General features: G+C 40.7%; 1 protein-coding gene across 1 annotated transcript; it reads left to right on the top strand.

The window, feature by feature from the left end:
- Positions 1 to 1,164: 1,164 nt before the first annotated feature.
- On the top strand, positions 1,165 to 11,359 carry LOC104488712 (sodium channel protein type 5 subunit alpha-like; the record flags this gene model as incomplete). Its single annotated transcript, XM_010142696.1, has 9 exons — positions 1,165 to 1,319; positions 1,967 to 2,140; positions 2,381 to 2,488; positions 3,823 to 4,101; positions 4,652 to 4,705; positions 7,390 to 7,531; positions 8,102 to 8,202; positions 8,596 to 8,866; positions 10,202 to 11,359. Coding segments are annotated over 9 exons (2,442 nt in total), but the record flags the coding sequence as incomplete, so codon positions are not given.
- Between the last annotated feature and the right edge of the window lie 331 nt (positions 11,360 to 11,690).

Below are 11,690 nucleotides of genomic sequence, written 5' to 3'. Positions count from 1 at the left end.
GGGACCTCTGCCAAGGATAGCTTCTTCCAGAATCGCCCCCCACACACATCTGTGCCGTGGGCCAGCCAGGTCGCATCTTAAGGGAATATCTTCAAATTCTCCTGCGCGTAGGGGCCTCCTGCATACGCCGCAGGGACAAGGGGTACCGCTGGGTTCATCCATCAGGGCAAGACAGTTCATTAGACCACCCCCGCCGGGAATCGGCAGAAAAACGGAGAAGGTCCTACCCATTTTGCAGAAGGAGTCTTTTACTGCTTCAGGGAACCAGCAGGTCTTGGACGTGTCTTTCTCTCCTTGATAAAGGTCTCCAGTCCGAGGGCATAAGATACAGGAGTCCTCCACGGCATATCTGATAAAGCCGCAGAGCACGGACGAGATAGGGAGGAGAGCAGATAGAGCAGAGGGGAAAAGCAAGATGGCAAAATGGCACTGAGTCTTCTCACACGCCCCCTTTTATGACTTCATTCAAAGAGGCGTGTTCTCCTTCCCAGAAGCTTGGGAGAACCACAGCTCTCTGGGAAGAAGAAAGCTGGACAACATGAGAGCATCCGGTTCCTCCATGTTGAACCCAGGACACCTGGCTTCATCGTCTGTTGTGAGATATAATCTGGTGAGCTTGAAAGGAGAGGTTTGCTTTGGTGGAGCCTATGTGTCAGCTAGAATGTGACATATCCTTGGAGGTCATATGATATCAAATCAGCCACCCCACACATATTCAGAAGCAAATAAATAGATTAATAGACCTTGCAAGGTGTGGTATAATGTTGCAGTATTGAAGTCAACCGTATACTTTTTGTGGGGTTTCTCAGCTCTGCTTTCCAGGGTGCAGAAACTGAGAAAGTCTTCCGTATTTTAAATATTAATTTTTTGCGTGCCCAAATAGTGGGTCACTGAGAGCATGTCCAGTGTCTCAGAAATATGCTGGAACAACAGAAAGTTGCCCAAAGAGGTTCTACCTACCTTATATATATACAAATAGGAGTTACAAGGCAACCAAAATTAGGTGTTTTCTATTTTTTTTCTTATGGCACAACATGAAAAACCATCAACAATGATGCAGTTAATGTGGCAGTTGACTTTGCCCTGCCCTCAGAAGGTGCCCAAGCAACCCTACACATGCACGTACATTCCTTCCATACATTCATTGTGGTCTCTTGCTTCCAGGTTGTGTTCGATACTTTCGTTGTTCTGTGGGTAGTGACAAAAAGTTTGGAGGAGAAACATGGTGGAATCTGAGAAAAACCTGCTACCAGATTGTTGAACACTCCTGGTTTGAATCCTTTATCATATTCATGATTCTTCTGAGCAGCGGAGCTCTGGTTGGTGTAACACAGTTTCTTGTATTTCTTTAGAAGCATTTTTAGCTTTAATTTGCAATGTTTTTTTTAGCAGAAAACACAGAGACTATCTTTGAACTCATCAGGAGATAAGAAGAAGAGGCTTCACATAGCAGTCTTTTATTCAATATTGTAATTACTGCAAATCAATTATTCGTATTATTAATAATTACAGGAGAATGTGAACAACACTATAACTATATAAATCTCAGAAGCTGTTTCTATTCTGGCTGTATACCGGATTTTTCTCAGGAGGTTATTTTACAGTTGTGAAATATAAAAGAGTTTTTTGTATCATTAAAATAAATAAATGACTCTTAATACTGAAAAAAACTGCATTTCTCTTCAATGTATGACTCAAAATAAATTTCTAAAAATACTTACTTTCCTCCTAGGATTCCATTGTGCATGATGTGTGTGTCCACAGGGCTGTACTATACAGAGAAAAAGGAAGAGGTAGGACAGGGAGAATTACAGGTTTATCAGCTGAGATAGATTTGAGTAAAAGATGGTGTTTAAATCTGTGTTAAACACATATTGAATGATGAAGGGGTCTTAATGATGCCAGACTTTCATTTTATACAGATCCTTTCTGACTTTCATCATTTATCTATATATTATGATTTCAGGCATTTGAAGACATCCATATAAATGAGAGGAAAAGGGTTAAAGGTATCTTGGCATTTCTTGACAAGATGTTCACTTTCATCTTCATTCTGGAGATGCTCCTGAAATGGGTGGCTTATGGCTTCAAGAAGTATTTCACCAACGCCTGGTGCTGGCTGGACTTCCTCATTGTAGGCGTAAGTTCTGTCTTTGGTGTTCCTACGCAGGCTCTGACACAGGATGTAGCAAGAAAATCACTGATTATTTTCTGGATGCAAAGTTAAGACAAGACTCTTACCTCCCTTAATGATGGTTTCAGGATATTGCACTCTGGGCACAGAAAATATGGTGGAACTTGATTTTGGTTTCTTGTAAGCAGGAGTAAAAGAAACAGACATCAAGACATTGCTAATGCTTTTTTTTGCCTTCCAATTCAGGTCTCTTTAGTGGACCTCTTAGGCAGTTCAAATGGTCCCATGAAATCTCTTCGGACTCTCCGGGCTCTGAGACCTTTAAGAGCACTGTCACGATTTGAAGGAATGAGGGTAAGACTGAACACAAATTAAAGCTTGTCAGTACTAATAAGCACGTGACAGGTTCATACCTCATGACTGTGTCTTGATGAAGATTACATGTCTACCTCAAGTTCAGTTTAGGACTTATAAAATTAATTTTTAAAAGGTGCTTTTGCTGTGCTCCTCTGTACTTGGCTGCTCCCTATAGACTTGCCTCGAGTGATCGCTCCTAAGTGCTGAGGAAACTTAAACTAGACTAGGAGGAACTCTGTTCCATTGCTGCTCATTCATTCTTGTGTTCCTGTCTTACTGAGACAGCAAAAAATACAATAGAGGATAAGACCTGTGAGCACAATTCCTGTTTTTAAAGTCTGATGGCAAGCTAATACAAAGGAAAGCATCACCTCCATTCTGCAGGTGTTTCCTGGACTGACTTACAAAAACTTTACGCTGTTAAGAGGTACTTTGATCAACTTATTGTTCCAAATAGACTTAATCTTTCAAAGAAACAGAAGTATTTGCCTGTAGAATATTTGCTGCCTTTTTCCATCAAAGGAGCGCCTGGAACAATGTGAAGCTGCCAGACATTAATTACATTTAATTAATGTACAGATCTACCATGTGCAAATTCAGAGAAAGAGTCCCTCAGCCATATGCAAAACTCATCTGCACCCTGCAATGTGAAACAGTATGATCACCACAGTGGTATTTGGTCCATCAAGTTCTTTGCTGCCTGACTGCTGCCTTCACAGTAAAACTCAAAGTATATTCTGAGCATTTCCTTATGCTGCCCCATTTTATGGAGCAGTGTTATGTCTTGGCATGCACTTAAAACCTGTATGGGAATTTTCTGTGATTATACAGCTCCTAGCGCAGAGGTAGTACCTAGCTCATGGTTATAGACCCCAAACGCAGCAGTAATCCACTGACAGTACTAGTGGAGAGTTACTACTGGTCCTTTTAAAAACTGCTTTCCAGAGTCTTAATAATACAGTCCTCTGCACTAGTGCTTATGGAAGAATACTTCAGAAATTTTGTTATGAAAGTTTAAAACAAACAAACCAAACACCCTCCACTCCAAACCCAAGGGAAAGTCATCCAAAGAGGATGGACTCACCTCGTAGTATACTTACGTGGTAGTGGCTCACAGCAGCCCAAAAAGCATGAACCTGTCCTCTGAAAGCCTGAGAGATAACTATGGACCTTCAAATCTTTGTTCAAGGTACTCATGCCAGCTGCGACTAGTGTTTATGTGGAAAACACTAGGTTTCTCTTTGCCAAGATGACTAGGTGACTGCTTATTGCACTGAGCAAATACTTGAGCCCGCCTTTAAGTGTATTTTTCCTCTCCCATTTCATCCAAGGTGGTTGTCAATGCCCTCCTGGGAGCAATCCCTTCCATCATGAATGTTCTGCTTGTCTGCCTCATCTTTTGGCTCATCTTTAGCATCATGGGAGTGAACCTCTTTGCTGGGAAGTTTGGGAAATGTGTCAATCTGACAGAAGAAGATTCAGAATTAAATAGTTTGATCAATGACAAAAAAGACTGTAGAACGTATAACGACACAGGAAAAATATTCTGGGTCAATGTTAAAGTCAACTTTGATAACGTTGGCTCTGGTTACCTGGCTCTTCTTCAGGTGGTAAGTGCTGCTTCCCTTCACTAGCCAGCACCATGTCAGATGGGCTAGACCTCCTGTCAGCTCCTAACTCACCCCTGTGGGTGATGGCGAAGAATGGTACCACACAGCCTGCGCTCCCCTTGTAGCTGGCTGTTCAAACCCCAGTGCTGTTTGTGCACGCAAATAGAAATAGGGGGACAAATTGGAGACTGCTGTAATTTTCCAGGTGATAGAGTAAGCATCTGGTGGACAAGTGCTGTTTAAGCCTCCAGCAGGTTCAGGAGATGGAGTCAATCTCAGGAGGAAATCTGGGACAAATACTGAGCTAATCTGTCAAGATGCGGATTTTTTCAGGCATGAAGGCTGTAAGGCTGTTAGCAGACCATGCTAAGGAAGGTTTGTTCTGATAGCATCCTAGGACAACTTGTTCTGTCCCACCCTAGCAAGCTTTCACATTCTGGTAAGCCTGAGAATGCCACACATACAGCAGGGACAAGTTTCCCTTAAGTCAGAACTTAGTGCAACTTTTGCCTTGAAAGTTCAACAGGTTTTCCATAATCTCTCATTCTAGGCAACATTCAAAGGCTGGATGGACATCATGTACGCAGCAGTAGACTCACGAGAGGTCAGTCACTGTATTCAAACTATATTCTTTGTTAATGCCACAGTTTTCTGCAAAAGCATTGAAATCTCTGCACTTTTATAGCTGCTGTTTGTGCTAAATGTAATTACTTTTATCAGCTGATGTAAACATTTCATCTGTAAAAGACTCGTAGTCTCCTAATCTGTTGTAACAGGGAGTGGGATTTAATGTCAGATCTACCCACCTAAACGCAGTTACCCAAAGTGTAAGGTCTCCATGTAATATCACCTCCAAGTGCCCGCTATGGTTGACGGAGATCTAGGGAGCATTGCAGCTCGCCCTGGATATCTACCTTGTCCAGCTGAGCACTTACTTGTCTTAAATCGACTCTGCTAATAACTGGATGTCCATCTGTTAGCAGGGGAGTTGAGAGTTCCCACTGACGTGGAGGCACTGACCTTTCGTGAAACACAAGCTCAGGGTAAACCTGAATGTCTTACAGTAACAGAGTTTAAAGTCCACTTCAAAACATAAACCCAAACTTCATCAAGAATCCAGCTATTGTGGCTAAGCAACCATTTAAAATACAATGTCAGGTATCGCTGGGAGTATTTGGTCTACCGTTGATATTGCCTGTGGTGTTTGCTGTCTTGTCAGCATCATCATCCAATGTTACACATGACAGAGTGGTATGTCTTTGGAAGCAATTTATTTGAATTGGAGAGTCTATCTTAATTTGATCATGAATTCAAAGGAATCAAATGATTTTAAAAGTAACCATATATGAAGGCAAGGGTTTTTTTGTGTTTCAATTTGAAAAATTATTTTTCTTCTTCTGGTTTTGTCTTTTTCCCATAATAGCCATTGAAAAAGTGGTTTTGCTAAGAAGAAAAAACATATCTAGGCCAAGATACGTAATGGCAAGAGCTTGGAATTAGCATTCTAAATGGTTTGTTTGATTGTTCAAGTACTGAGCAATTTACCATTCCTATTCTTATTGGAAGAAGCTGAACTAATGTTTCTGAAATGCTTGTGAAAATCATGTCAGGAACAACCAATTCCGTAACTATTTCTGTTGACTTTAAGTAGGGCCTCGATCAATTGGAAATGGTAAGATTTTAAGTCAGGTTTGAAAAGGAAAAAACCCACAACAATCAGGTTTTGGAAGAAAAACAATTAAAACAAAAGTAAACCTCATTCACCGTCAGTCAATGACTAAGTTTTGCTCTACAAGTTTTTCAGTGCAAATATATTCAATATCGGGATGAATTAAATCATCCTGTTCTGCCATGATTTAGCCGGAACCTACATAAACAAACATTGTAAAAGAAACCAGATCAACACATTTGTCATAGTAGCATTTAGAGCTGTATTTTCGGGTTAGTATCTCTCAGGTGTCGTGTTTGGTGTAACGTTTTGTATGGTTTATGTTTAATTTCAAAAAGGATAGCAGCCAGCATCTGAGCAATAATGTCCCTGTGAGGTCCTAGAGTTCTGATGCACCTAGTAGTCACAGTAAGAAAGTTTCTTTCTTCCACCATTTCGTTCCGCTTCCAAAAATGTCGTATACATGTTGTATTTTGTGTTACGCACTACTGGTGATTTTAATCTATACCAGTTTTGTCAGAATTAGCAGTAGGGCTGTAAACCTTAGTTCCTCCTTGTCAAGGGTTAGGGCTCAGCTGGCCACTAGACAAATGACAGATGCTCTCTAGTAACCCCTATGGGTGCCCAAAGAGGAGGAGGAAGGGAATAAGGCAGAGACTTATGGATTGGAAAAGAAAACTAAACTGCTTTAATGGAAATGATAACAATAAAATTATAGATACACAAATATATACAAAACCAACAGAGAACCCAACCCCCCAGATACTGGCCACTAGACAAATGACAGATGCTCTCTAGTAACCCCTATGGGTGCCCAAAGAGGAGGAGGAAGGGAATAAGGCAGAGAGACTTACGGATTGGAAAAGAAAACTAAACTGCTTTAATGGAAATGATAACAAATGATAAACAAAATTATAGATACACAAATATATACAAAACCAACAGAGAACCCAACCCCCCAGATAGCAATTATATCACCGTCACCACTGATGCTGTGGGCAGGCGCTGGGGAATGTCCAGGCTGGACTCACTGGAAGGTGGGAACTGGATTCAGGAGCTGGATTCTGGAACAGAATTCAGGAATGCACAGACTGAGATTGAAGGCAGAATGGTCAGAGACCTCTGTCACCAGAGTCCTGGACGTCAGCTGTTGAAGAAGAGAGGAAGAGAGCTTGACCCTTGTGATCCCACAGCTTTATCCCAAAGATGACATGTATGGGATGGAACACCTTGTTGGTCAGTTCAGGGTCACCTGTCCTGTCTGCAGCCTCTAATGTACTGCACCCCACTGTGGGACACAGGATTTGGCAGTGACCTTGGTCTGCACAGCAGAAAGTACATGCAAGAGCCCTTCTGCAACCCAGCCCTGGTAGTGACATCAAGCGTTGTCACTTCCCGAAGCAGCCAGCCTGCAAAAATATGCTGTTAACTTAGAAAGTGCAGTTAGTTAGGAGAGACTGAGCTGGAAAGTGAAATGACTGAACAGAACTAGTTCTGTTCTAACTCAAACCGGGACACCCTTTGAATCAATCTGTGAGAGGACCTGCAATACAAAGATTATTCTGAATTGGGCCTGTGTTATTATGGGTCATTTTTCACGTTGCTTCTCATTTTTGCAGAAAAATGAGCAGCCGCAAATGGAACACAGTCTATTTATGTACTTCTACTTTGTGAACTTCATCATCTTTGGATCCTTCTTTACCCTGAATCTCTTTGTTGGGGTTATTATTGACAACTTCAACCAACAAAAGAAAAAGATAAGTATTCTGTATCTGCTCCCAGGCACCTGTTTAATCTTGAGCAACGTTATCTTGAGAGAACATGGTCCTTACTGTACATAGAATCTAGCCCTTCTGTTGGCATTCACAAGAGCTTTAGTAATTAAGTTAGCAGAAGTCATACCCAGGGTGAGGGTCTTCCTCTTTTCTTTCCCCGTTACCTGAACACCTAGCCCTCTCAAAGGCCATGACATTGTCTCTGCAGCCCATTAAAATTTTGCTCCTTTTGGGGAAGTGAGCTTGACAGGAGACTCGTTATCTAGAAAGTGGTCTGGTACAGATGCTCTGATGAGTATTTTGGATATTCAACAAGACCAGGAGGTGGGTCCTTTGTTTTCATGCTTTTTGAGCTAGTTGGGTTTCAGCCCAGGACTTCTGTTCTGTGCATGTACACTTTGTGTGTCTCTGGTGTTTTGGACACAGTTGTGCATTACAGAAAGGACTTGTGACAGCAAGATGTGAAAAAGGAAGAAATGTTCATTTCCAGCATTTTAGACTTTGTAACTACAATAACACTTCATCAGATAACAGTGACATTTCTTTATATACTTAGGTGGCCAGGACATCTTTATGACGGAAGAACAGAAAAAATATTACAACGCAATGAAAAAGTTGGGATCCAAGAAACCTCAAAAACCCATTCCAAGACCACTAGTAAGACTGTCTGAATTCTTCGAAAGGAAAATGCTTTCCAAGAGTGCAATTTAATTCAATAAAAAGTGCATATGTTTATATATTACATATACATGTATTTTACCTTGATACTCAGGTAGTGTTTTAAAGTTAATTCCATACCAAAAAATTGCATTTGAAGAATTTACAGGTTAAATATTTATTAAGTTACCTGCATAAACATTGCTGGGTTTTACATTCCCCTTGAAACTGATTAAACTTCAGGATGGGAAGGGATTTTAAACGTAATTCTTAAAATTCAGACCACTATAATTAAGTGACTTTGCAACATAAAAATCGGAGCTCTTGGAAACCCGTAAGGATGAGCACTCCTTGCTTTCCTAACTGATGCCAGATGTATGTTGTTTCCTCCAGAACAAATTCCAAGGATTCCTTTTTAACATCGTTACACACCAAGCCTTCGATGTTGCCATCATTGTTCTCATCTGCCTTAACATGATCACTATGATGGTGGAAACCGATGGTCAAAGTGAAACGAAGACTAATATCCTTCACAAAATCAATATACTCTTCGTGGCCATCTTTACTGCAGAATGTGTGCTGAAACTGGTGGCTCTGAGGCAGTACTATTTCTCATATGCCTGGAACATATTTGACTTAGTTGTTGTCATCATGTCACTTCTTGGTAAGTAAAATTGGTTTGGCAAATTCTTTACTAAATCCATTATTATTCTTTTCAGAAAAAAAATAGTTAGAAATGATAAACTGCAAATGGGTGTTGAAATGGAAATTGTAATACCGTAAAGTCTTGGGGAAAAAGAACTAAAAAACCCACCATGGTTATATTGAAATAATATGAAATAAGATTTTAAAATTTGTACTACTTTCTTTTAATAAAAGTATTTAAAAAAAGGCAGCTGTATTATGTAAAGTCTTTCATAATGGCTGTTTTTTCCTAGTGTGAAAGACAGAATGAATAACCCATCACACCACTACCACATGATGTGATAATTTCCATTGTTACAGATTCAGAGCCAACTAAGAAATCTTTGATCTGATAAAAATTCCTGGGTTTTGTTATTTGCATTTGTAACAGAGTATTGAAATATATGTATCAAGAAGACTGGAATTAGATTACAGACTATAGAATTCAGTTTCTGAAAGCTCAGACATGGCTGATTGGAAAGGAAAGTTCACACTGTAATAGGATAGAAAAGAACACCACAAATGTGTTAGCTTTTATTTGAAGGGATTGCAACGGAAGAATGAGGTAAAGAGCTCTTTTGCCAATTTAACTATTCCTAGGGCCAGTACCACCAAAGTAGGAGAAGACATTTAGGGGAAGAAAAATACTTCAGTTCTTTAATGTGACTTAAGTTTCAGTAAGAATACGGCTCTTCCTTGAGAAATTAAGTTCCTGGAGTGGAAATCCAGAAAAATGTTTCTGAAACATCTAAATCTAGAAATGCCAAGCCCCTTCTAGTGCTACTAGATCTGTTATTATTCATGCAAAAAGATAAAATCTCATCCATGCACAACTTCTACGGTCATCATCGGGTTTACTTCTACAGATCTTGCCTATATTATCTACATGATGACCATGACATTGTTATTGTATCTTGTGTTCCTAGTTTAGCGTTGCGAGGTCAAAATTTGAGGTAAAATTTAGAAGGTAAATACACAACCTGCAGCTACTGAAGTATTCATGCAAACAGTGCCAAAGCATACTATCAGTCAACAAGCATCGGCTGATAGGGATATTTGAAGTTGTGCACAGAAAGGTGCTTGCCATCCTTAGTGCAACAGGTACTGTCTTCTAGTGCCTGAACATGGTAGTTTATAAGTGTTGATTCCTACAGCTATTTTTTGCAACTCAAACTTCAATTAAATGTTGTTCTGCTGCGGTCTTAGCACACAAACCTCAGATTCTTTTCAGCTGTACAGATATTATCATTCCATCCTACTTACTAATTAAGCAGAAATGTGATATTCTAACCATTTGTTATCCTTTCCATTTTAGCCTTACTGCTTTCTCGCATCGCTACATCATTCTTGCCACCCACACTCTTCAGGGTCATTCGCTTGGCTCGGATTGGACGAATACTGAGACTCATCCGGGCTGCCAGAGGAATTAGAACTCTGCTTTTCGCCTTAATGATGTCCCTACCTGCTCTATTCAACATTGGCCTCTTGCTTTTTCTGGTCATGTTCATTTACGCCATTTTTGGCATGGCTAACTTTGCCTATGTGAAGGAGGACGATGGCATTGACGACATGTTTAACTTCCAAACCTTTGGGAACAGCATGCTCTGCCTCTTCCAAATCACCACATCAGCTGGCTGGGATGGTCTTCTCAGTCCCATTTTAAACACCGGACCACCGTACTGTGATCCAAACATAAATGGTACTATAGGTGAATGTGGTAAACCTGCCACAGGTATTATTTATTTTGTAAGTTACATCATTATCTCATTTCTCATTGTTGTAAACATGTACATTGCTGTGATTATGGAGAACTTCAATGCTGCTACTGAGGAAAGTACTGAGCCTTTAGGGGAAGATGACTTTGACATCTTTTATGAAATCTGGGAGAAGTTTGATCCCGAGGCCACTCAGTTTATAAATTTCTCTGCGCTTTCGGACTTTGCAGATGCTCTGGCTGCACCTTTACGTGTACCGAAACCAAACAAAGTTGAGCTCATAGCGATGGACCTGCCAATGGTCAGTGGAGACAGGATCCACTGCTTGGATATCTTGTTTGCTTTTACCAAACGAGTGTTAGGAGATTCTGAGGTGCTGGATACTCTGAAAGTGCAAATGGAGGAGAAGTTCACAGCTGCCAATCCATCAAAAAAATCCTATGAGCCAATTTCAACTACACTCAGACACAGACAAGAGGAAGCTTCTGCCACTGTCATCCAGCGTGCCTACAGGAGTCATTTGCTCCTGCGCTCTGTAAAGCAGGCTTCTTACATGTACCATCTCAGACCTTGCAGTATTGACACTCTTGGAGACGCTGCTCCAGAAAAAGGACTTATTTCATCTATGCTGACTGAAAACTCTGTTAGGAGTCCAGACAAGTCTGAAACCTTGTCCTCAGCATCCTTTCCTCCATCATATGACAGTGTCACAAGAGCCAGTAGTGGCAATCTCAGGGCTGAGAATGAAGAAATTATAGGTAATCAACAATCTCCAGACATTAAATAGTTCATCAGTGACAATGTTGTTAACAATATTTTAGAATGTTCTCAGAAGATGATATTGTAAATACATGTCAGCTGAGGCAGCCTGCCTGTTAGACAGTCTGTTATCATGATCAGTTAACTACAGTAGCTGCTAAATAGTAGCTTTGGCTCTGCTATGTTCAGCTTTGTTCAGGTTTTGGATCTGCTGAATCAAGGGCACCTCACTGCAAAGCAGGTCCCGCAGTACCTGAGTGTATTCGCAGCAGTGGTAGGTGACATCTGCTGACATTACCCCGGTACAAGAAGCAGAGAAAACCCCAAGCA

This window comes from Buceros rhinoceros, unplaced genomic scaffold, assembly GCF_000710305.1.
Source record: "Buceros rhinoceros silvestris isolate BGI_N320 unplaced genomic scaffold, ASM71030v1 scaffold5719, whole genome shotgun sequence".
In the NCBI taxonomy this organism is placed as follows: domain Eukaryota; kingdom Metazoa; phylum Chordata; class Aves; order Bucerotiformes; family Bucerotidae; genus Buceros; species Buceros rhinoceros.
The sequence above is the reverse complement of the archived record's forward strand: the minus strand, read 5'-3'. Positions and strand labels throughout refer to the sequence as shown.